Source organism: Ictidomys tridecemlineatus, chromosome 15, assembly GCF_052094955.1.
Source record: "Ictidomys tridecemlineatus isolate mIctTri1 chromosome 15, mIctTri1.hap1, whole genome shotgun sequence".
Classification (NCBI taxonomy): domain Eukaryota; kingdom Metazoa; phylum Chordata; class Mammalia; order Rodentia; family Sciuridae; genus Ictidomys; species Ictidomys tridecemlineatus.
Genome location: NC_135491.1, coordinates 27,716,152 through 27,742,197, shown reverse-complemented (window position 1 = coordinate 27,742,197; position 26,046 = coordinate 27,716,152). Strand labels below are relative to the sequence as shown.

General features: G+C 43.6%; 2 protein-coding genes across 2 annotated transcripts in view; one reads left to right on the top strand and one right to left on the bottom strand.

Annotated features, from left to right (window-relative positions):
- Abcc11 (ATP binding cassette subfamily C member 11) overlaps nucleotides 1–26,046 on the top strand; it is a 62,779-nt gene that overhangs the window by 12,231 nt on the left and 24,502 nt on the right. Inside the window, 12 exon segments of the mRNA XM_078032906.1 lie at nucleotides 2,629–2,802; nucleotides 4,139–4,286; nucleotides 4,427–4,575; nucleotides 5,857–5,964; nucleotides 8,230–8,490; nucleotides 11,582–11,653; nucleotides 15,513–15,637; nucleotides 17,269–17,341; nucleotides 20,630–20,750; nucleotides 20,753–20,855; nucleotides 23,060–23,130; nucleotides 24,064–24,198. Of these exon segments, the coding sequence (XP_077889032.1) occupies nucleotides 2,629–2,802; nucleotides 4,139–4,286; nucleotides 4,427–4,575; nucleotides 5,857–5,964; nucleotides 8,230–8,490; nucleotides 11,582–11,653; nucleotides 15,513–15,637; nucleotides 17,269–17,341; nucleotides 20,630–20,750; nucleotides 20,753–20,855; nucleotides 23,060–23,130; nucleotides 24,064–24,198 (1,540 nt within the window).
- On the bottom strand, nucleotides 19,024–19,596 carry LOC101974249 (cytochrome c, somatic). The gene has a single exon (XM_040279805.2). The coding sequence runs from the start codon at nucleotides 19,417–19,419 to the stop codon at nucleotides 19,102–19,104; it is 318 nt and encodes a 105-aa protein (XP_040135739.2). The 5' UTR covers nucleotides 19,420–19,596; the 3' UTR covers nucleotides 19,024–19,101.

The window sequence follows — 26,046 nt, the reverse complement described above, 5'->3', positions numbered from 1 at the left end:
CTACCCTGGACTCTATCCTCAGTAAACCTTAGAGTTCTTTTTGTACAAAGCTGGCTGCCCCCACTAAGATGAGCCCCCTTCAAAGACACAAGCCATTTCAGATTCACCACTTAATCCCTCAAAAGACTCAGCATCTGAATTAGACAGGAGATATCCAAAAAACATCTATTAAACCATTTCATCAAGTAGAGGTTTTCTGTAAACTCCACAAGCTGACAAACATGAGGTATTAATTGTAACCGTCTCTACTATTATCACTCTTCACCATTTCATTAGCTCTGTGTCCTTAGGTAAGATGTCCAGCCTCCTTGGCACTGTAGGACAGAACCAATCTCAAAGGCTTGTTGTCTCACAGGAGTACATCAGTTAGCACATGCGAAGCATGTAGAAAGCAAATAGTGATTCGTGTGTCAACGGCGCATTTATTATTAGTTTCTCTTAGACCTTGAACTTGAAGGCTGTCCTACCTTCCTGCACTTGACTGACAATTAAAGGGTCCGGGCTGCCCTTCTCCCTTTTTTTTTTCTGTCCTTCTTGATGATATCTCCAAACCCTACCCTGGCCCCATCCTCACTAACCCTTATAGTTCTTGGCAAAGTTATCATAACAAGTGCTAAATTACTCTAAGTCAGTGTTTGGGGGGCTGAACTTGTATTAGCTGAGTCACTCTCTGACACCTCTCTTGTGGTAGATTCTCTTGTTGTTCCCCTTGTCATAGAGGAGGAAAACAAGGCAGGGGCAGGGTGGGTAGTGTGTGCAGGGCCATGTGACTGGTAAGCATCAGAGCCTGGATGTAGTCACAGTGGCCTGGCCTCTGACTCTTGCATGTAACTGCCTCACTAAGGTAGACCGGCACTGAGGCCTGCCGCCGTTCCTTTCTGCATGTCTCTGTTCTGAGCACCAGCTGACTGCAAGGCCCTGTTTCCCCAAACATCTTCACAGAAACATAAAGCAAACGGGCCCATTTGAAAGTGGAAATGAACTGGTTACTCAAGTGAGGGTTTTCTGAGAATTGCTTCTATACATTTTATTTTTAGTTTAGAAAACCCAACTGAATACATTCTCCTTGGGAAAAAAAAACAAGAAAAAAATATACAGATAACTGGCAGTATAAGTCAGATTTAGAGTGCTTGCCTCGCCAGCATGAGGCCCTGGGTTCAATCCCTACCATCACACACACACACACACACACACACACACACACACACACACACACACACACACACAAATTATATAGAGGATGCCCTAGACGTGGTCTCTTCCCTTATGCATAGAGGTTAGCACCATTATCATTTCTCATTTTTTTTGTTATATATTTTTTAGACTTCTCAAAGTCTTCTACACACATGCAAGTTACTCATAGAAAATATGTTGTATTATATGTGTGTTTACATAAATTCTACTACATTTTATGTATTTTTCTGCAACTTGTTTTTAACTGATAGAAAACCTCATTAGGTTATAGCTTTTCATGTTAGCACACATAGATTTTCCTCGTTCCTTTTCAGTGACGCCTAATGATAATTATAGTACTTTCAGTGTCCCAAAATAAATTGCTTTATGGGCATTATCTCACTCAGCTCTCAAAGGAAATTATGAAGTAGGTTGTATTATTATTATTATTATTATTATTATTATTATTACTATTATTATTATCTTATTTTGCTGATGAGGTCCAGAGGCACAAGGAGTGTAAGCACTTGCCTATGGTTCCACAGCTAGTGAATGACAAGTCTGGGATATGAGATCTGGTTGTTTAGGTTCCAGGACCCAATGTTCCTAGTGCTTCTGGGGTGGACTTTTTAACCTCTCCTCACCAAGGACATGTAGGATGTGTCCAGGGTTTGGCTGGGATTAGCAGTGCTTCGTGAACATCACGTGCATGCTTCTCCAACACGTGTACATGTTTTCTCAGCAGAGAAATGAAACTGTCAGATCACATGATCTGTATAATTTTTATCTGGGGGTAAATTGCCTCCAAATAACCAATGTATGCCATCTAATGTGCTTTAATTTTTTTTTTTAAAGGCTCGGGTTGGGACCTAGTCCTGTGAACTCAAAGGAGATCAGATGATATTAAAAGGAAATCATTTCTTAAGCCATTCAAATTGGTAACTCTGTAGGACATGAATGAATCGTTTTCTGGATTTGGAATGTCAGTTTTTATATGACATTAAATTTATATGACATATGACATTAAATTAAATATGACATTTACATGTGGAGGGAGGACAGTGGGCAGAAGAATCTATAGCAAAAATGAAGGATCAAGAGATGATGACTCAGTTAATACTATTAGTAGTAAAACAATGAATATAATAGACGAGTAGAATAAAAGCAAATATCTGAAATCTAGACATTTTAGTAATAATAATAGTAAAAGATATCTTTAGTTGAGTACAATTTGTGTACAGACACTTTGTATTTCATTAAAATTCCCACAAAAACGTAAGAAGCAGGAATAATTACTTTGGCTTTGCAGATGGGAAGCTGAGGGTCAGAGTGGTAAAGTAGCTTGTCAAGGGTCACATGTCCAGTCAGAAGAGGTCCTTTACCACTCTGACCACCTGCCATCATGTCCTGGTACTAGAGAGGTGACACCTGTGCCATGGGCTTGCTGTCTTACAGGCCATCGGCTTCTTCACCAGTGACATACACTACCTGTTTGAAGGGGTGTACTATGGCCCCATGTTGTTGCTCGCCTGTTCCATGCTGCTATCCTGCAGCACTGCCACCTACCATATCCTCGGACCCTCTGTGCTCATTGCCACAGTTTGCTATCTCCTGGTTTTCCCACTGGAGGTAACATCTTTCGGGTTGGACATCCCCCAGAACTCCCAGGGTTCTGGAATCTAGGATCCCACTGGTGGGGGGGGGTTGCCTCTTGGTCATTCCATTGAGGTCAAGATCCAGCTTTGGGTCCTACTGCCAACGGTCCTCTGGCCACCATGCTTGGTTGATAAGTAGGGTGTGAATGTGATGTGTGAGGCCTACCTCGTAGGCTTCCCCAAGGGATTATGGGATTCACAGGCTTTCCCTGATGGATGACCTCTGTAGAAGGTGCTTATTCCTTCCACCTGGTAAAAAATGTAGATGGCATAGCATCACGGGGGGGGGGGGGGGGGAGGGAACAAATGTGCTGCCAAGATGCTGCTGAAATAAAATCAGACAAAGCGGAAGTGACTCTGAATGGCTGAAATGGAATGTTTTCCTCCCACAGCACAGTGACTCTCGTCGGAAGGGATTGCCATTATAGGGGCTTTCGGTTTCTGAAGGCAAAAAAAGCTATATTTCTGTTGAGCTAGCCACAGCCTGGCTTGAAGCCCAGGAAAGAAAGGCCCTCAGGCTGCCCTAAGACTTGAGGTATCTGTAGGAAAAACTCTTCACAGGGACCAGCAACTAAGAGGCATAATGGATTCACTCAGTGCAGGATTACACTCAAGTATTCAATCCACATATGAAGCTTACAGTTTACATTTTCCCTTTCCTTTCCTTTTCTTTTTGTACTGGGATTTGATCCAGGGTGCTTAACCACTGAGATACACCCCCAGACCTTTTTTTATTTTGATAGGATCTCCCTAAGTTGCTTAGGGCCTTGCTAAGGCGCTGAGGCTGGCTTTGAACTTGTGACTCTCCTGCCTCAGCCTCCCCAGCTGCTGGGATCACACCTGTGCCCAGCTGGAGTTTACCTTTGAAAATACAATTGGCCCTCTTAATCTGCAAGTTCTGTATCCTAGGAATCCATGAACCATGGATGGAAAATATTTGGGGGGAAAAACTGCAGCTGTACTGAGCATGTGTAGATTTTTTCTTGTAATGATTTCCTAAACCATACTATATAATGACTATTAACACTCTACTTTGCATGAGGTACTCTAAGGAATCTCAAGGTGATTTAAAGTATCTGGGAGGATGTACATAGATTATCTGCAAATACAACCTCATTTTATATAAGGGACTTGAGCACCTGTGGGTTTTGGTGTCCTGGCGGGGTGTGCGTGTATTAGAACTAATCCCCCAAGGATAGTATGAAGGAGCAAGTGTATTCCCAGTTATCCTACCAATGCCAGACTAAACTCCCCTGTCCTTGTTAATAGCCACTCTTGTGCATTAACACACTGACTGCACCCTGACTCAGGCATTCCTGACCAGAATGGTCATGAAGACTCAGGATCGCACACCTGAGGTCAGTGACCAGCGCATCTGTGTGACTAGTGAGGTTCTCACTCGCATTAAGCTGGTTAAAATGTACACATGGGAGAGACCATTTGCAGAAACGATTAAAGGTATGTAAAGTTTGTTTTTCTTCCCAGAGACTGGTGATGCCATGGTGCTCCAAGCCCATCACCTCTGAGGAATTCTTTCAAGCTTTGGGGGATGCACTGGTACTTACTTACGATGTATTTATTTTCTTCTTATCTCCCAGACCTAAGAAGGAAGGAAAGAAAACTATTGGAGAAGAGTGGTCTTATCCAGAGCCTGACTACTGCCACCTTGTTCATCACCCCCACAGTGGCCATCACAGCCATGTTTCTTGCTCACACATTCTTGGAATTGAAACTCACAGCTGATGAAGTAAGTGTCTTGGTGCTCTGTCCCCCTCCAAATAATGATGTGGAATTTTCACATGTGTCCTTCTCAGCGCACGACCCTCAAAGATGAAAGCTTTGCAAAGGGATACTCTATGTTGATTTTGTTTTTCCAGATGATTCAAGCTTTCTTCCTTCTCAACCCATCTGAAAAAGTGACATCTCTTGCAGAGCAGCAGTGGGTGGGAGGGACTCTCTAGAAGTGCTGAGAGGTACATGGTGCAGTTAAAACCCTGACCCTTCTCACAAAATCTGAAGGATGAGAATTCCAAATGGAGGAGTTTCTCTGATCCCCAAATAAGGGCCCTGGAATCTTCACTTTGAATGGGAAGATGTAGCTTTTTCAGTCTTTCCCTTTGTGGCCTGACCCCGGCCTCAAGAAGCAGCAGCTGCCTTTCATGATAAGGAATCCAATTCCTCAAAGAGAATAGGGCAGGATGCCGCTTGTGGAGAATGGTATTGCAGTGAGGGAGGCGAAGAGATTGTACCTGAAGCAAGAGGGAGGAGTCTTTGAGAATCTGTGGCCAAGGTGCGTGCTCCAGGCAGCTGTCACCTCTGCTTGACACCAGAGAGTCACCCTGAGAAGTCTGAGCATGAGGGTGGGTTGGGGCTTTGGAAGAAAAAATGTTCGGGAGGACTTTAGGGTCCCACAGCACTCATACCAAGTATGAGCAGACCAAGGCACTCAGCACCATTCAAGTTTATCTGTAGATTTAACTTGAAGAAGAAAGGGGTGGAGATGGGCATAGATTAGAAGGTCCTTAAGGCACCTGGGAGGTCATACTCTGAGAGCTAAGAGCCTGAGGTGGTTTGCTGTATCAGAGTGGGGCTTGCATTCGGCATGAAGGATAAGGAGATTTGGGTTGTTAAAGAGGAAATAAGCATCTAAGGTGAAGAAGAAAGAGAACCTTGACTGTGGGGATAGTACCATGCTACATGGACAGTAGATAATATTCTCTCCAATGGATTTTTTCGGGGTTTTCTAAACCTTATTCCTGTACCGACTTGGGTGTCCTATGCCAATGAGGACATGGAGCAATCTGCTCAGGGTTACAGAATTACCCAGTGACTAAGCTGCAACAGGGAGGAGGTCTTCTAACTATAAGGCTCCAAGACAAGTGTTCCTTCCTCCCCTTTCTCAGTCTCTCCCAAACACCAGCTTGGTAGAAGCTGTTGGGTGGCCCTGTGGCTTGAGACTCAAGGAGGGGAGCCCCAAGAAAGGCAGAAAACGGGTAGACCCTCACTACCTCCTCCCGCTCTGATCCAGGCCTTCATAGCAGTGGCCACCCTGAATCCCCTGCGCCTGGCAGTGTTCTTCGTGCCCTTTGCAGTCAAAGCCCTCATGAACTCCAAGTCTGCAGTGGCGAGGTTCAAGGTGAGTGGAGAAAAGACTGGCGGCATGGTGCTCTACTGTAGAGATTATTTGCCTTCATCTCCTGCGATGCTCCTCCTGATTGTGTCCCTGGCCAAGGTGGAGGAGAGAGGCATTAGCTATCTCAATGACCTCCTGTGCTCAGGCTGGGGCAACAGACGAATCAGGGCAGGTCCCAGTCCCCAAGGAGATCTTAGGATAGGGAATCCAAGCTAGGTCTCAGACAGGTCTGCAGCCCTGATCCAGATTTACACAGGATGGCTTGATAGTTTCACTTAAATAAACAAACAATCCTGAAAACCAAACTTGTATTTGTTGCTGGTCTTTAAAAACCTGGAAAATTTATATGAAAACCCAAATTTCTGAATTCTCTTGAATAATCCGAAGATCTGGCAACACTGGGTCACATTCTCTTGTAGCATGAAGCAGCAAGAGCTGAGCGGAGCAGCTAGTTCCCTATTTAGATGGGGTGTTTGGATACAGTTTGCTGCAGACTCCACCATGCCCTATTGCATCTCTGATATCAGGGCTGCATCTTATTTACCATTTGTCCTCTGAGAAGTGGTCCACTTGTTCATAAAGCTAGTCTTGCTCCAACAAGCATTTGAGTTGGGAAACCCTAATTTAAACCAATATTTAAAAGACATTTCATAGTCATCCTACTTTTAAATGCATACAATCCCCAGCCTGTATCATCCATCCATCCATCCATACATATATATGTCCGTCTATCCATTTATCCATTTATTCATTCAATAAATATTTATTGAGCACTTACCATATGTTAGGCACTTGAGAATACTACATTAAATATGACCAATAGTGAATGTTTTTAGGGTGTTCCAATCTGGTATTGGAAACAGATAATTAACAAGGAAACTAATGATGAAAGAGGATTATATCAGATCACAAGAAGAGATATGAGGCTGCCCCGTAGCCATCAATTCAGAAAGCCAGCAAGGGGTGATGGGGGATTAAGACAGACACACAAACATTTAGACAGGGATCAGGTGAGAAACTGATCTCTGATTGGGAAAACACTGACCCAGAGCTGGCTCCACATGTTTATTACATAGGTTTTATCATCAAAAGGTTATTTGTGGGAAGTTTCTGCAAAGCAGGCAGGCTTGAAGGTCCCAGCAGTGATGAGTCATTATATTTATCTTGCTATGCTCAGAATCCTCTTTCTTTAGGAGCTAGTGTCTGAATTTCACTGAAAACTCTGAGCTTTGGTACAGAGTGTGCTCAGGGCAGCATCGCTATAGCAACTGGACAATGTGAACCCGTACCTTTGCGTGGGGGGATCCCAGCACAAGCACACCACAACCATGAGACAATCGGACACCTTGATCCACATCACCGCTCCCCACATGAGGCCAATACCACTGTGATGTTCTACAGAGAATTTTGGGGAAGCCTGGAGGGAACTGTGGAGAGCCTGGTCAGGGAAGGGCCCTCTCCCAAGGTGATTTTGAGTTGAGTCATGATGACTAGGCAGAGGGAAGAGCAAGTCCTGTGGCTGGATGAACTTGGCTTGTCTGTGTAACACAAAGACAGTCTGTACTTGTCAACAGCCCCAAGAGCTCCTCAGAAGCTCCATCAGGTCCCTCCCGTCCCCTCTTCCTTATAGAGATTGTCCCTCCGTCCTCTCCTTCTTATTTGTTTTCACCCATGGGGTGGGCAGACATGAAGAACCCATAATCTGGGCTTAGAGGGTGAGTAAGGGCATCCCAAATGTCAATAACCATCCTTCTAGACCTCTGTCTGGGCTGATCTCCAGGTAGAGATAGACAAATATCACTTGGCGTCAGTGAGATCATCCTCCCGGCCACCGTTTTTTTTTAAATGCCAGAAATTATGTAGTTCAACCCGAGTATTTTACAGACAGGGAGATGGAGACACAGAGAAGTCATTTTTATTTTTAACTGTTACACAAAATGTTTAATTAGAAAATTGTACATGAATCCCACAAGACCATGGCTAGCAACCCTTGGGAGAGGTTAGGCCTTCATCAACGGATAGCCAAAGTAGTATGGAAGGAAGGCCCAGTGGTCTAAAACTGTCACAAACAGAGACTGACCTTCTCCCAGTTGGTGGTGATACTTTTAACTTTTAGTCTTATTAGAAGTTCACTAAACCATATCAACCGGCAGGTCAGCAAGACTGGATATGCTTTCCTACTGCACAGAAGAACTGAACTCCTCCCTCCCTCCCTCCCTCCCTCCTCCCTCCCTCCTTCCCTCCCTCCCTCTCTCCTTGTCTTTACAGAAGTTTTTCCTCCAAGAGAGCCCTGGTTCATATGTCCAGGCATTGGAAGACCCCAGCAAAGCCCTGGTTTTGGAGGAGGCCACTTTGTCTTGGCGACAGACTTGCCCTGGGATTGTCAATGGGGCTTTGGAGCTGGAGAGGAGCAGACACGTTGCTGAGGGGGTGACCAGGGCTCAGCCAAGTTTACATGCCCTCAGGCCAGAGGATAAAGAAGGGAGCTTTGGCCCAGAGTTGCACAAGATAAACCTGGTGGTGCCAAAGGTAGCCTTGACCAGGTCACGCAGACAGGCCTGCTGCCAGACTGGCAGGGCCCCAGGCTGGGAGCTGGGCCAGCACTCAACTAGTTCCTTGACTAAAACCTGCCTTCTCCAAGATCTCCCTTTAAAATTCAAATTTTGCTTGAGGTATAACTCAGTGATGTGTGAGCTAGGGCTCGGTCCCCAGCACAGGCCATCCATAGCATCCCCCCACACACAACTCAAAATACAATTTCTTTTATGAAAGGCCAATCCAGGACATCTTTCATACTTCAGTATGAATTAATCAATCTTCTACATTTGAGGGGAGAATAAGCAAGACCCAGAATAATATGGAAGTACTTTGTGCTTGTCCTTGGCGGGGGGGGGGGGGGGGGGGGGAGGGGGAGGACACAGAAAAGAAAAAAGGGAAGGAGAATAAACTAACATTTATAAAATTCTTAGTATAAGCCAAGTACTATCCTACATGGTTTAATCTGGTTATTCTGTGAACTCACCTTATCTGGCTCCTTCTCTGCCTTCTAGCTTCCTGTTCTCTCTCCTTCTCACCTTTGCTCCTCTTCTGTATTGTCTATTAATATTATATTAATATCTAATATTAGATTTAAAATAGATGTAGTAATTGATCTCTATCTGATGATGAATATAATATCTAAAATTGATATTACTAATAGTTATTAATATCTGCTATCTATCTACTTACACTTTCTCCCTTGGAGATTGTCTTTAGTTCCATGGCTTTAAATTCCATCTCTGTGCTCTTATCTCAAGCCTGGCAATTTCCCTTTGGCTTCAGCCTCAACTGCTTATTTAATCTGTCTCTGAAATGTCAAGCTAACATTTCAAACAAAACAGGGTCTCTTTTTTTATCAGCTTGAATATATTTTTATTTTTTTTAAATACATGACAGTGGAATGCATTACAATTCTTATTACACATAGAGAGTGCAGTTTTTCATATCTTTGTATATAAAGTATGTTCACGCCAATTCATGTCTTTATACATGTATTTTGTTTTTTTGCATTCCAATTCTTATTACACATATATACCACAATTTTTCATATCTCTGTATATTAAGTAGGTTGACATCCAATTTGTGTCTTCATATATGTACTTTGGATAATGATGTTCATCACATTCCACCATCCTTGCTAATCCCCTGCCTCCTCTCTTTCCCTCCCACCCCTCTGCCCATCTAGAATTCATCAATCCTCCCATGCTCCCCCTCCCTACCTCACTATGAATCAGCCTCCTTATATCAGAGAAAACATTCGGCATTTGTTGGGATTGGCTGACTTCACTTAGCATTGTCTTCTCTAACGCCATCCATTTACCTGCAAATACCATGATTTTATTCTCTTTTATTGCTGAGTAAAATTCCATTGTGTATATATGCCACATTTTTTTTATCCATTCATCCACTGAAGGGCATCTAGTTTGGTTCCACAGTTTAGCTATTGTGAATTGTGCTGCTATAAACATTGATATGGCTGTGTCCCTATAGTATGCTGTTTTTAAGTCCTTTGGGTATAGTCTGCAGAGAAGGATGATTAGGTCAAATGGTGGCTCCATTCCCAGATTTCCAAGGGATATCCATACTGCTTTCCATATAGGCTGCACCACCAGCAGTGTATGAGGGTGCTTTTCCCCCCACATTCTCTCCAACACTTATTGTTCTTTGTCTTCATAATAGCTGCCATTCTGACTGGAGTGAGATGATATCTCAGAGTAGTTTTGATTTGCATTTCTCTGATTGCTAGAGATGATGAGCATTTTTAAAAATATATTTGTTGCATATCCTCTTCTGAGAAGTGTCTGATCAGGTCCTTGGCTCATTTGTTGATTGCATTATTTGTTTCTTCGGTGCTTAGCTTTGACTTTCACCCTTTCTGAGCCAAATCTTCCCCATCTCAGGAGATGACACTACCATTCTTCTAGCAGCTGAGGACGTGGGAGTCAAACTCAATTCCTTCATTTCCCTTCCACCAACCCAATCGATCAGCAAGCCCTGTCACTTCTGCTTGGACATCTCTCCAGAACCCAGCCACCTCTCACCACAGCCTCCTCCACTGCCCTGGCTCCAGCCACCACCAGGGCATTTCCAGAACTTCCTTATCAGCCTCTCTGCTTTCATGTTTTCCTTCTTGTGATCTCTTACCATGCAGCGGATAAAAGGATCTTTCTAAACTATTAGCCGATTCAAGCCACTTTCCTCCTTAAATTCGGCAACTTCCCACTGCCCTTGTAGAGAGCCCAGGTTTCCTCCAAGAGGTGCCTTTGGACCCTTCCCCCATTCACTTCCTCCCTTCCAGCTCCACCAACCTTTTCTCAGCTCTTTGGCATCCAGCCTTGTCCCAGCCTTAGGACCTTTGAGTGGACCTTAGGACCTTAGGAGTGTGCCCATATCCTGGAACACTCTTGCTCCAAATCTTTCTGTGTCTGGCTCTCGTCATTCAGGGCTAAGCTGCAACAACACCCACTCTCAAGAAGGCTTCTCTTGAGAGAGAGAGAGAAAAAAAACCCACTTGGCCTCCAACCAATGCTCTGTGGTCATAGGAGCTGATTTCATCCTACTTATATCAATTATTACCTCAGATTTTTGCAATCAATAGATTTGATTGTTCTGTCTCTCCCCCCATGTACTAAAATTAAGATCACAGAAAATTTCTTTATCCATTACTTGGTGAAAGAAGAAACTCAGATGAATATTTGGTGAATAGATGAATGAATGAATGAGTACATTTGTGAGTTCTCTGAGACTGGCTTCTTTAGTCCCACTTTACAGATGAAGAAACTGGAGGCCAAGTGACTTTCCCAGGATCAGAGTAGAGTAGATGCCAATCAGAACAGGGTAGAGCCACAATCTGGAATTCAGGCTCTTTTAGTTCCTCTCTGCCACTCGTGTGGAATCTCTCCCTCTGCCCATCCTGCCTGCACAGACTGAATTCGAAGCTCTTGAGCTTTGCTTGTCTAGAGCTTTGGGAGTGCGTGTGGTTATTTTGTTTCCTGTTTATCATTCTGTGTTCCATCCACCCTCCCTGGGCCCGTGGGAAGGTCAGGCCACCCCAACCTGCCTGTCTCTCTTGGCTTTGCAGGGGATGATATTAGGGGTCTGCGGCAACACGGGGAGTGGCAAGAGCAGCCTGCTGTCAGCTATCCTGGGCGAGGTAAGTGACTTGTGGCCACTTGCATTTCCTCCCACAGGTAGTCCTGTAGCTCCCACTCCCAAGTGTCCCCAGTAAGGCTTATTGCCACTTTATTCCTGAGCAAATAGGATTTTTTGATGAATTGCCCAGTTGTGCATGTGCCGTGGGAGTGAGTTATAAAGCCTCCATCTCCTAAGGAGCACCTCCCACCCTCAGGCAGCGCTGGTGGGGGTGACCGCCACTCAGCTGCCTGGAGACCTCTCTCACCTGCTCTCTGTGATGATAAGGGGTGCTCCATGGTTTAGGATGATAATCATTTCATGAAGCCAAACTCATACCACTGAGAAGTGGGACTTGACCCTTGTTGGGCAGCATTAGGAGCATCAAGCATAGGACACAGCATTCTTTTTTGTTTACTTTTGAGACAGGTCTCACTATGTTGCCCCGGCTAATCTTAAACTCTTGGGCTCAAGCCATCTCCTGCCTCAGCCTCCAGAGTAGCTGGGATTATAGGTGCACAATTGACCCCTAATTTATGGGGCAATCTTTTTTTAAAAAAATGTTTTTTATTAGTGCATTATAATCACGCATCACAGTGGCGTTCACTGTGACATACTCACATATGCACAAAACATAATTTACTCCAATTCATTCCCCAGTACTTCACTTTTCCCTTCCTGTCTCCCTTCAGCTGTGTGATGGGACAGTCTTACTCCATCAATGGAATCTACACGCATGCTGAGCTCCTATGTCTTTGAGATGTAAGCCCCCAAGTCCTTTGCCTGCGGACATTTTTGAGGTCTCTTTGTAGACATTAAGACTTATGGCTCAATATACCCCATCTCTGCTTTCCAAAATAACACTCAAATCCCTGCCCCCAAGTCACTTAGGGTCACATTGCACGCCTGATAGCAAACAACTTAAAATTCCCACAATACCTGGCAGGCGTTTGTGGTCACCTCCAAGAGATGCCTCTCACCTCTTCTTCCCACACGGACCCATCGTTACCCTATCCTGGGGCGTCTCTCTCTATCCACTTTCTTTGCCTATCATCCCCCTTCTCACAACGTCCAGAGAATTAACAGTTTTTCCTCCTTTATTCACCTCTTCCCTCAGCTCCTTCCTCCAAATGTCCACAAACTCACCTCCTTGGACTGTGGTGATGTCATCAAATAGCAATTCTCTCCTGTACTTCACTCTGACAGCTCCTGGTCTATGTGCTCCTGAAGTTCACTATGCTCCATTTGTGATGGCCTTTCCCCAGCTCCCCTGCAACTGGGGAGAACAAAGACTGCATTTAAAAAAAAAATTAGGCCAGGCATAGTAGTGCATGCCTGTGATACCAGTGATGGGAGGCTGAGGCAGAAGGATTGCAAGTTCAAGGCCAGCTTCAGCAATAAGAAAAAATAATTTTAAGAATATACATGCCTAGCTGTATCCTAAAAACTTTTCAGTATTTTCCTAAAGTCCTGCTAACAACCTCAGGAGGTGGGTGACTTGCTGTGGCCTGTTTACAGATGTTGAGCAGATGCAGGCTGCAGGGAGGGGGTGAGCCAGGGTGGAGACCCAGGTGTACTGAGGCTTGAGCTTTCAAGGACACCTTTCTCCATGTCCACACGTTTGCTAGTTTCCTCTGCAAATGAGTCAATCATCACTTTCCTTCTAATAAAGGAAATCAGAGATGACATTTAGAAGTTTTCCTCTTATTAACTAAAGCCTAACTCCAAATTAAAAGAAAAAAAAGCACAGGATCAAAATGAGAAAGGAGTAAGGACCGAGGGCCTCCTGGATGGCAGGCGTGGGGGTAAGATGCTCCCTCTTTTTTTTTTTTTTCTCTTTTTCCAGTACAGGGATTGGATCCCAGGCCTCCCCTATGGTAGGCAAGTGCACTACCACTGAGCTGCATCCCCACCCCTTTTTATTGAATTTTGAGACAGGGAGATGGGGGTCTCACTAAGTTGCCTTGAACTTGCGATCCTCCTGCCTCAGCCTCCCTAGAAGCTGGGATTATAGGCAGGCACCACTCCATTTGGCCTCTTTTTTTTTTAACATTCTTTTTTTATTTGTTTTTTTTTTTTAGTTATTCATGACAGTGTAATGTATTTTGACATATCATACATACATGGAGTATAACTTCCCATTCGTGTGGTTGTATATGATGTGGAGTTACACTGGTCATGTATTCATAAATGAACTTAGGAAAGTTATGTCTGATTCATTCTATTGTCTTTCTCAAACCCATCTCCCCTCCTTTGCCCCCATTCCCTGACCCCCATCCCAATTCAGTGAACCTCCATTCCTCTCTCCCTGTCCCCCATTGTGAGTCAGCATCCTCATATCAGACAGAACATTTTTTTTGGATTGGCTTATTTCACTTATGAACATTGTATAGCTGCATCACTGTGGTAATGCATCACTATAGTATGCTGATTTTAAGTCCTTTGTGTTTATGAGGGGTAGGATAACTGGGTCAAACGGTGGTTCCATTCCAAGTTTTCTGAAGAATCTCCATACTGCTTTCCAGAGTGATTGCACCAATTGTAGTCCCACCAGCAATGAATGAGTGAACTTTCTCCACCCCCCCATCCTCACCAATCTTTATTGTTACTTGTATTATTTTTCTTTTCTTTTCTTTTGGTACCAGGGATTGAAATCAGGGGCACTCAACCACTGAGCCACCTCCCCAGCCGTGTGTGTGCGTGTATAATTGTTTGTTTTTTTTTTTTTTGAGACAGGGTCTCTCTGAATTGCTTAGCACTTTGATCAGTTGCTGAAGCTGGCTTTGAACTGGAGATCCTTCTGTCTCAGCCTCCTGAGCCACTGGGATTACAGGAATACGAGTAACAATAGCCACTATGCCCAGCTATTGTTACTTGTTTTTTTCGATAATTGCCATTCCGACTAGAGTAAGGTGAAATCTCAGTGTAGTTTTAATTTGCATTTCTCTAATTGCTAGTGATGTTGGACATTTTTCATATATTGGTTCATATTTCTCCTTCTGTGAAGTATCTATTCCATTCCTTTACCCATTTATTGATTGGGTTATTTTGTTTTTGTTTTTGGGTTTTTTTTTTTTTGGTGTTAAGTTTTTAAGTTCTTTATATATCCTAGAGATGAATGCTCTATCTGATGTGCAAGTGGCAAAGATGTTCTCCATTCTGTAGGCTTTCTCTTTACATTCTTGGTTGTTTCCTTTGCTGTGAAGAAGCTTTTTGGTTTGAATCAATCCCATCTATTGATTCTTGATTTTATTTCTTGAACTTTTGGAGTCTTCTTGAGGAATTTGTTTCCTAAGCCAACATGATGGAGATTTAGTTGGCCTCTTTTTTTTTTTTTAAATTGATCATACAAAAAGGCAGGAAGAACACTACAGAAAGAACCGTAGACCCACCACCTGCATTTGAGAGTTGTTGGCCTTTGCATTTTATAGAAGTATTTTAAGTTAGGGAGGCTATGGCACTTTCTCTACTAATTGCCTCATCAATATGTCCAAAAATAAGGACATTTTTCTATCTAACTACAATAACATTATCCTGCCAAACAATAATAATTCCATAATATACCGGCATGGTCAGAGATGACCTGGGACATTCGATCTCCACATGAAGATGGTGGAGGCACTGGTTGCTAGGAAATAAGGGACCTGAGAAATAAGAGGAAAAACCTGGGGTATCTTCGATGCAGATCTTGCATTTACAGTGGGACTGGCCTGGTGGGGCTCCGAGTGCTCCCACGTGTTCCCGTGGCCGTTCTCTCAGATTTCCCGGCCCTTTTTATATCAGAAGGTCTCCAGGTTCCAGAGGGCCCCTGGGGCTGCAAGCCAGGCAGGGTCCACTCCCTGTCCCTCCTTGGTCCTGAGTCTGGACTTACTCTGCTGCAGATGCATTTGCTCGAAGGCACAGTGGGGGTGTGCGGAAGCCTGGCCTATATCCCCCAGCAGGCCTGGATCCTGGGGGGCAGCATCAGGGAGAACATCCTCATGGGAGGCCAGTATGACAAGGCCAGGTAAGCTTCGGGAAGGGGATGGGTGGCTGGTCTGAGGAGGGGCCTCCTGCTGATCATGGAGGTTTGCCAACTGCCAACCCTTGTATGCATCACGGGTCTGCACCACTGTATTTCCTGCTCAGTTTGAAAGGGACGTCATGATCATGTCCATGTTCCAGAGGAGCCTGCTGAGGCCTCAAGAGAGTCAATAGTTCATTCCAAGTCACACAGGGGATAGGACAGGGTAGAGCCAGGACCTGAACCCAGCTGCTTGCAGAAACGTATTACTACTCTGTTTTGGCTCAAAATGGTCAGTACACCTTGTTGCTCCAGAAATATTACCATTCTTTTGTGTTAATTAAACCCTTGGTCCTCTGTCGAAAGGAAAACAAATGGGGATAATGAGATTATGCAATGAAGAGGAAATGAGTTCAGACTCACGGCCAGCTCCCATCAGTATCCCCTTTGAGGTCTCTCCCTCCCTCAGAACCCTGAGGTTGACCTGCTGGAGACAGGTACTTGGAATTTTAGAGCGACACCTAGTCAATGCAGGATCCAGGGAAATTGCCCTGAATGCTATAGCTATCTATGCTTCCAACTCCACTGAATCTCCTTTGACTGACACTGATCTCCTTTGACTATTTGCTTGGTTTGCCTTCTGTCCCTGGTAACACCAGCGAGACATGTACTTGTAGGTGTCTGAACTAGCCACCTCCATTTGACACCTCATATCTCAACCATAACAGGCACTTCCACGTCATGTGCAATACCAACTCATGCTCACCCTGTCTGCTCAGCCCCCAGCTCCCTAGTTTCTCTTTCCCCATTGCCCTGTGCAGTTTAGTGGATCACCCAAACTTGGTCACCCACCCTGGATAAGTCTATCTCCTAAATATCTCTTGCATTTATCTCTTTTCCATCTAGTCTGCCAGTGCCAGTCTGTGATCTCTTGTTGGAATAGTTCCCACTTCCCCTGCCCCGAGGCCTCTGTCTCTAGTCCCCCTCTTTGTTCCACCCTCCATTCTGTCCTCCAGGCAATCGTATTACAACACAGCTCTCATCTTGCTCTGCTTTAAGACTAATACAACTCATAGAACAGTTTTGAAATGTCTGACCAAAAAAAATTTAAAATGCACCAAATGCTTGGCTCAGCAAATCTATTGCTAGGTATTTAATGAGTGGATATTTTTACCCATGAACACAAAGACCCATACAAAAGAAGGTTCATACTGCTTTGTTCATAGGAGCAAAAGACCAGAAACCATCCCAAACTCCATTACTAGAGAATAGCTAAATAATTCATGATGTAGTCTTATATTGGTGCCATTAAAACAATATAACTCTGTATATCCAGATGAATGAATATATTATTTCTGAATAAATACTGCTTCTGAGGAACACAACTAAAAGGAGACTTGATTTTTATTGTATTTTTCTGCTAATGCATACACTTGTCAAATATTCTGTTCAAATATTTGACAAGTGTATGCATTAGTTTAAAAGAATTTTTTTTTTTTTAAAAGGAAAGAAGTGAAAAAGGCCTCCAAGATCAAGTCCAAATTTCTTAGCTTAGAATTCAAGACCTTTCCCTTTAAAACTTCAGGTGGTCTGAGGTCTGGCCACTTATATGTTCAGCTACCTGTCCTTGGCAGGTACCTCCAGGTGCTCCACGGCTGCTCTCTGAACCAGGACCTGGAAACGCTGCCCTTTGGAGACGTGACCGAGGTGAGCGGGAGGTGAGCATCGCCAGCTCTCTGGTAAGGTTGGTGCTCTCTCCAAGCTTTGCGGCCGTCAGCCCCTGCTTCAAGGTCAAGAACAAAGCCTCCCCCCCTGGGGAAAAATGGGGCTCATTTTACTGGAAACCAAAGAGCCCACCCTGCCCCATAGAGGTGGAGAGAGGCTCTCAAGCTCCTCTTTCTGGAAAAAGAACAAAAAACCCTGCAAAGATGCGAAGCCACCAGCTTCCCACGCCTCCTGTCTCCACCCCAATCCATCAGCACTTCCTCGGCCCGTGGGAACATCAGCCATGGTTCTTCAGAGGCCATCTAATTTCTGACTAACATTTTTTCTGGTATTTCACTATTTACAGCTACTTGTTTTTAATCCATGTAAGACTCCTCCCCTCATGAGAACGGAGGCTTTGTTATCTTGATTTTACTGTCATCTGGGAAGAGCTTGCTCTATTAAGCTCTTGCTATACGCAAAGTGTTATTCTAGCAATTTGCAGTGTCTTGGTTGAGCCTCCCACGAGCCTTTGGAGGGGTCCTTTTTAAAAAAATTGTTCTAATTAGTCACACAGTAGAATTCATTTTGGCACATCATATATAAATGGAGTATAACTTCTCATTCTTTTGGTTGTACATGATGTTGAGTTATAGAGGTCATGTAGTCATATATACCTGTAGAGTAATAATGTCTGATTGCTGCTACTATCCTACCTACCCTCATACTCCCTCTCCTCCTTTCACTCCCCTCTCTCTAACCCTAAGTACCTCTATTCTATCCTAGCTACCCCGCTCCCATTGTGAATTGGCATCCACATATTAGAGAAATCATTTGGCCTTTGGCTCTTTGGGATTGGCTTATTTTGCCTAGCATAATATTCTCCAGCTTCGTCCACTTATTGGAAAATGCCATAATTTCATTTTTAAGGCTTAGTAATATTCCATTGTATATGTATATATGTATATGTATATGTGTGTGTGTGTGTGTGTGTATCACTTTTTTTTTATCCATGCATTTGTTGAAGGGCACCTAGTTTGGTTCCATAGTTTAGCTATTGTGAATTGAGCCATAATGTTATAAACATTGATGTGGCTGCATCACTGTAGTGTGCCTATTTAAAATCTTTTGGGTATAAACTGAGGAGTGGGATAGTTGGGTCAAATGGTGGTTCCATTCCAAGTTTTTTTTTAAATTTGAGAAGTGTTAAATATTCTTTATTTAATATCATACATAAACCACACTAAAAATTCCTTTCCATAAGGAAAGAACAGCATTTTAGATACAGGGAATTCTAATTAAATTGGCATGGTCAACAAAAATATAAAGTAGACACTGCTTCCTTATCTTCAACCTTTAATAGGCTAATGAACACAAATTGAAACAAATGTGAATCATGCTTGGTTCTGAGAGAGTGAAGGGATTTCCCCCATATTTTAAACATATTCACATAATCTATAAAACTAAATATAAAACCAGTTTTCAGATGTCATTCACCATTTTTGTGAAATACTGAACATTATTAATTAAGTCCAACCACAACTTTAAAAAGGGGAAACAATGATAGAATTTACTGAAGTAGGAATATAACCAAAATATTAATTTAACTACAAGTAAGTTTTACTTAAATCAGGGTTGTCTAACAAAAATAATTTTGTCATTCATTCATGATCTGATTTCTGGTGTATCACATCAATTAAATTATGGTGCACATAAAAAAGCCAAGAGACATTTCTGTTTGGTAATAAATAAGGCAGTAGCTATTACTCATTAGTGGATTTTTTGAGGTAAGCTATTAGGTCTGCCCTTTCTCCCTTCTTCTTAATGCCAGCAAAGATCATTTTTGTTCCAGGGATGTACTTTTTGGGATTCTCCAAATACTCCATCAGTGTATCCTCTCTCCAGGTGATGCCTTTGTTCTTGTTGGCATCTGTATAAGAGAATCCAGCAGTCTGACCTGTCTTCCACCCAAACAGTCCATGGAGATTTGGCCCAGTCTTGTGCTTGCCTCCCTTTTCCACCGTGTAGCATTGGGCACACTTCTGAACAAAAATCTTCTTGCCTTTCTCAACATCACCCATTTTTAATTTATTCTTTCATGGCTAGCACAAAGAAGCAAAGAAGGATCCCGATCAGAAGCCAGACGTTCCACTCTCTAAAATATGTAACTGAACATCCTTTTTTTTGGTGGTGGTGGTACTGGGGATTGAACTCAGGGCCTTGTGCATGTGAGGCAAGCACTTTACCAACTGAGCTATATCCCCAGCCCTCCATTCCAAGTTTTTTGAGGAATCTCCCTACTGCTTTCCAAAGTGGTTGAGAGCAGTAGTTTTGTTATTCTTCTTTCAAAGATGGGACTATAAATCCTTGTACATAGAGAGCTTAATTCTCTTTTTAAGGTTGTTCTGCTATAAAATGGCTTAAATAAGACGACCGAACTTATTGGATTACTTTGAAGTTTAAATAAATTAATTCATACAAACTACTTTGAATAGTGTTGGGCAGAGAATAGGTTTTAACTGTGATTCTAAGAGCATGGGAATAGCTATTTAATAAGGATTTGTTGAATAAATGGGGAACTTGGCCTCAGTAAGGTGAAGTTGCTTGTCCAGGGTCACAGGGTGGTGACCTGGTTGCAGAGCAGTGACAAGAGGTTGCCCTCCCACCTTTTGAACTTTGCTTCTCTATAGACACCTCTGGAGTTCATGACAGACAGGGGCTAGAAATCAGTCTCAGACCTAGCTCTCAGGGCCTGGTGGGCTAGCTGGCAGCTACCTGCAGTGTTAATCTATAAGGGGATTCAAACATGTTGCCCAGCGACTCAGTTTCCACCCTGAATTCCTAACACAGCAGGTGCATGGGAGGTGACCCTTCCCATGACTGCAACAGCAAAGCCCCAAGCTACCATAGCTGTCAGGGTTGCAAACGGCACGTATGTTCTAGATGACATCTCTAACCCAGGCTGATGGTCCCACAAAGAGCCAGGTGCAGTCAATAGACGTTCAAAACTTAAAGGAGATATGAGAAGGTTCTGTTTCTTGGGAATGAGTAATTTATTTTTCTATCTGAATTTTTAGTAGTTTAATATGCCTCCTGAGAAGTTGACAGGTTTAGAAAAATTGTATCCAATTAGGAGATGGGCACAATTCTGAAAATCATCATTTACCCTGGAATGTGGGTACGTCTTGGTCTGTACTGAGGGGATTCCATTTGCCACCCCTGCCCACCCATTTGACCCCAACTGATTGTCTTTGCCCTCTAAACATGGTACCTTTTGCTGCCTGTCTGCAGATTGGGGAGAGGGGTCTCAACCTCTCAGGGGGACAGAAGCAGAGGATCAGCCTGGCCCGTGCTGTCTATGCCAACCATCAGCTCTACCTACTGGATGACCCCTTGTCTGCGGTGGATGCCCGTGGGGGAAGTGCATCTTTGAAGAGTGCATTAGGAAGACACTCAGGGGGAAGACTGTCATACTGGTCACCCACCAGTTGCAGGTGACCACTCTTCCAGGGCTCTGGCCATGACTGATGAATAATGAAGATCCTCAGGATCTACCATTTCAGAGTACATAATAACAATCTCACAGTAATTGTCCCTTCATCTCAGATTAGACTCCTCCAAATTTGGTGTCTTAGTCCATTTTGTGTGCTATAACAAAAAAAAAAAACTGAGGTTGGATAATTTATAAAGAAAAGAGGTTTGTTTTCATTCATTATTCTGGTGGTAGCATCTGCCTTACTATTTATTTATTTTTTTGCTATGAAATATTTAAGACCAAAAAAGGTTTAGAAAATAATTAATGAAAAACCTACGTATCTACCACCCAGAGTAAGCAATTCAACATTGATTACCCTCCTACATTGCACACTCTCTCCTCCCTCTTGCTAAAATGTCTTACTTCATTGCTTGTGGTCTTCATGCTTTTACAATACATATAGGAATCTCTAAATACGACAAAGTTTCATATCTATACATATATGTGTGTGTGTATTTTTAATATATTTGGTACTGGGATTGAAGCCAACATTGCTTTGCCACTGAGGTCCTGGAAGAAATGCCAGGTTCATGTCTTCCCGGGCCACTTCCCTCTCTATGCTAGATCCCAAATGTTCTCACACACGGGTTACAGCTTGGAGTCACTGAGGACCAGGGTAAGGGTGGTGGTGATCGGGGGCCTGAAGCATCCCATCCAGGAAGTGACTGCTATGGAGCCTGCTGCGTGTGTAGAGCAGAGGCAGGATGGGAGGGGCTTTGCAAGACATCTGGAGGATCATTCCTATGATAATATAAATCAATCGCCAAATATATGAAAAAATGTTCATCATCTTTAGCAATTAGAGAAATGCAAATCAAAACTACTCTAAGATTTCATCTCACTCCAGTCAGAATGGCAGCTATTATGAAGACAAACAACAATAAGTGTTGGTGAGGATGTGGGGGAAAAGGCACACTCGTACGCTGCTGGTGGGACTGCAAATTGGTGCAGCCAATATGGAAAACAGTATGGAGATTTCTTGGAAAATTGGGAATGGAACTACCATTTGACCCAGCTATCCCTCTCCTCAGTCTATGCCCAAAGGGCTTAAAAGCATCATACTACAGGGACACAGCCACATCAATGTTTATAGCAGCACAATTCACAAAAGCTAAACTGTGGAACCTAGATGCCCTTCAGTGGATGGATAAAAAATGTGGCATAGATACACAATGGAATAGTACTCAGCAATAAAAGAGAATAAAATCAAGGCATTTGCAGGTAAATGGATGGCATTGGAGAAGATAATGCTGAGTGAAGTTAGCCAATCCCCCCAAAACCAAATGCCAAATATTTTCTCTGATATAAGGAGGATGATTCATAGTGGGAGAGGGAGGGGGGAGCATGGGAGGAATAGATGAACTCTAGATAGGGCAGAGGGGTGGGAGGGAAAGGGAGGGAATATGGGGTTAGAAATGATGGTGGAATATGATGATCTTATCATCCAAAGTACATGTATAAAGACACAAATTGATGTGAATATACTTTGTATACAACCAGTGATATGAAAAACTGTGCTCTATATGTGTAATAAGAATTGTAATGAATTCCACTGTCTCATATAAATAAAAAAAATTAATAAAGAGAATAAATGCTGTGAGCAAAGGTGTTGGAGATCAGCCTCTTTTCTGAGGCAGGGTAGTGCAAGGGAAAGATTTTCCCTTCAAGAAAAATGGTTCTTAACTTACTAGAACAGATAAAAGAAAAAGAAAATTCATTCTTGAATTGAAACCCAGTTCTGCTGCTTACAAAGCTGTGGGATCCCAGCCAAGCAGCACAAGCTCTGTGAACCCTCACTGACAGAAGTGGAGATAATAGTACGGACTTTGCAGGGTTGTAGTAGAGATTAGATGAGGTCAGGTCTAGGGAAATTCCCAGCACAGTGCATGGCGCATTGTAGTTTCCTGTCACCATTAGTCTTCCGCTGCCAGGGTCAGAAACAGATTTGGGCTAATATAAACAGAAAGATAATGTCTTGGCAGGACAGGGTGTGGACCATAGACTCAAGAGAAAAGGAGAAGAATTAGGAATCAGCATCTTTGGGGTGCTCCAAGCAGCAGTAACAAGTGCAGAGTCTTTTTGGTAAAAACCCATTGAAAGATTTTCTACCCTACTCTAGTTTTTCTCAGGATTTGAATTTTAGGAAGGGAGTCTCTTCCCAGGAAAATATTGGGGTTCTGTTTTAGTAGAAGGGAGAATGTCAGGCAGACACAACAGACATTCATGGCTGTGCAGGTGGTTGCTGTTATTATCAGAGGTACCTACTGATATTTCTTTCTTTCTTTTTTAGAGAGAGAGAGAAAGAGAGAGAGAATTTTTAAAAATATTTATTTATTTTTTTAGTTTTCGGTGGACACAAATCTTTATTTTATTTGTATGTGGTGCTGAGGATTGAACCCAGCACCTCGTGCATGCCAGGCGAGCATGCTACCGCTTGAGCCACACCCCCAGCCCCCCTACTGGTGTTTCTAGGCACTGTTCTGTAGCCCATGCTCCAGGCCAATGGTCTGCCTGGACTGGTGTCGTGACTGTGTTTTGAAAAGTTGTCTCAAATATGTATTACTGCAGAGCATCTTGCAACCATCCAGGCCTGCTATTTTTCATATGGTAAAACAAGTTAAGTGATCTGTCTGAGGTTTCACAGTGACATGGTGACCATTCTGGAACCCAGACTTTCTGGTCCCACGTCACTGCTTGCTTCATTTGCTCCTCCTGCCTCTCTCAACCCATTAAGCACGTGGGAATGGTGGACCCTCCAGGGGTTTTGTTTTGTACTGGGGATTGAACTCAGGGGCACTTGACCACTAAGCCATATCCCCAGCCTTTTTATGTATTTTTTTTTTTGAGACAGGGTCTCACTGAGTTGCTTATCACCTTGCTCAGTTGCTGCTGGCTTTGAAATTGAGATCCTCCCATCTCAGCCTCCCGAGCTTCTGGGATTACAGGTGTGCGCCATCATGCTTGGCCCCTCCAGAATTTTTGGAATGGCCAGGGAGAGACCCTCTATCCACACTCTGGAGTTCAAATCGATGATTACCGTCAGTTATGTTTTCCATGAAAAACTTGCTGCTCAGAGACAGACCTCGGTAAGTCCCAGCTCCACACTCACCCTCCCTGGAAAGTGAGGAAACAGAAGGCTTTGCCAGGACACCCTCTTGACCCCGGAAGGGGAGCAGCTGCTGATTGGGAGGCACTTCATTTTCTTTCTTTTTTTTTTTTTCTTATCCTGACCCAGTGCCAGAAGAGCAGCTCACAAAGAAGGAGGAGATGGAAGAAGGTTCCCTGAGTTGGAGTGTCTACCTCCAGTACATCCGAGCAGCTGGAGGTATGGTCTATCAGCATCCACCCCAGGCCTGGGGCTCTTGTCCCGATCAGCACCTCCCCTGAAGCCAGGTCAGTCTGGAACCTGTGAGGTCCTAGGAGGTGGAGAGGCACAGAAGGGTCATGCCATTCGTGCAATCTGACTTGCACACATCCGACCATTCTCCGTTGTAGTAACTCTGGCAATGGGTCAACGTTGCCAATGATGTTTTCGCATCTGCTAATTATTTCAGTCTACTTGTTACTTCAGTGTTTTCTAAACTTTGGGTCCCGACTCACTAGCGGGTTGTGAAATCAACTGAATGGACCGTGAGCAGAGCTGAAAGAAAAAAAAAAAACAGGACAGAAAAGACCAGCAAGCACTGCACATCGGGACACTGGCAGAACTTTTATTTTGCTGTATATTAGGTGTGATTTAAAATGGATTCCTTAAGGCAGGAAGGTGGCCATTAGAATTCTCAAATTTACTGTTTTATTAAATGACGTATATTATCATGCATGTTGACTGTACGATGTTGGGAACACAAAACCTAGTATATGGTACCCTCCTTTTTGAGTAATTTAAGAGTTTTTTTTTAAAAGTTCTTTTGACTCCTTGCAACTTTTTGCTGTTTGGTGACTTTAGAGCTTAGCTTTGGGTAAAATGCATCTCTTCTCCACCTGGGGGTGGGGATTAGGGGGTGGGAAGAGGTGGGCTGTGCACAGGTCACCCATTCCTACCCCTTCCACCATGGATTGCATCCTTGCAAGGTGTAACATGTGGCTTGCCCAGAGCAGGGGAACAGCAAATCCTGGTGAAACGGTTGAGTAAATTGAGAAGTTAATTGGTCTGAATTTACAAAGTACCTACTATGTGCCAGGCCAAGCTCTGAGGGAGGGGATTGAAAGTCATCTATGAATCAACCCTGAAATCTCTCTAGAGATAAAGAACTTGCATCCTCCAGATAGTGGGAGGGATCTTTGTGGCCAAGAATAGCCTCAGGTCTCATCAAAGAATAGGCAGACTTGGAAGAAATGTAGAATTTGGGAAAGACACATGGGCACGGGACATAGTCTGGGTAGATGGGTGGAGTGCTAGGGCAAATACCAAAGGAGGGAATGCAAACCCCAGGTCTCCTGTCCTTGACTTTTTGAATCCAAGATCTTCCACTTACCAGCTCTGTGACTCTGGGAAATGTTTTTCCTCTCTCTGAGATTCAGGTTCCTCATTGTTGTAGTCGGTCTGTGCTATTGTTACAAGAGGCCTGAGACTGGGTGATTTATAAAAAATGGAAATTTATTTCTCACAGTTCTAGAGGTGGGAAGTCCAAGATCAAAGCACTGCCCAGTTCAGTGTCTGATGAGGGCCTGTTGTTTACTTCCAAGATGGTAGCTTGAATTTTGTTGTGCCCTCTGTCCTCCAGAGGAGGCATTTGGAAAATGGATGAGGCAGGGCTCAAAATCTCTTTTGTAAAGGCACTTACAAGAGTGGGACCCTCATGACCTAACACCTCCCAAAGCCCTGCCTTCTAATACCCTCACCATGCTGGTTTAGTTTCAACATAGGAATCTGGGAGGAATGCATACATTCAAACCATAGCACCCATGTAAATGAGAATAGCAATCAAAACCTCAGAAATGGCACACAGAACATAATAGTTCATAGTACACTTTAATGTATAAAAGGTGACTGTTAAGGTTCTTTCTAAAAGTGAACCCTAAGAATCTGCATAAGGTGGAGCTAACTTCTTTAGAATACTGCTGCTGTGCCAGGCACTGGGCTGGGTGCCTGACACACATCATCTCATTTCATCTTTGGTTTGTCCCTGAGTCTGTTTGAAGGTCACCATTTGAAAGGCAAGGAAATAGACTG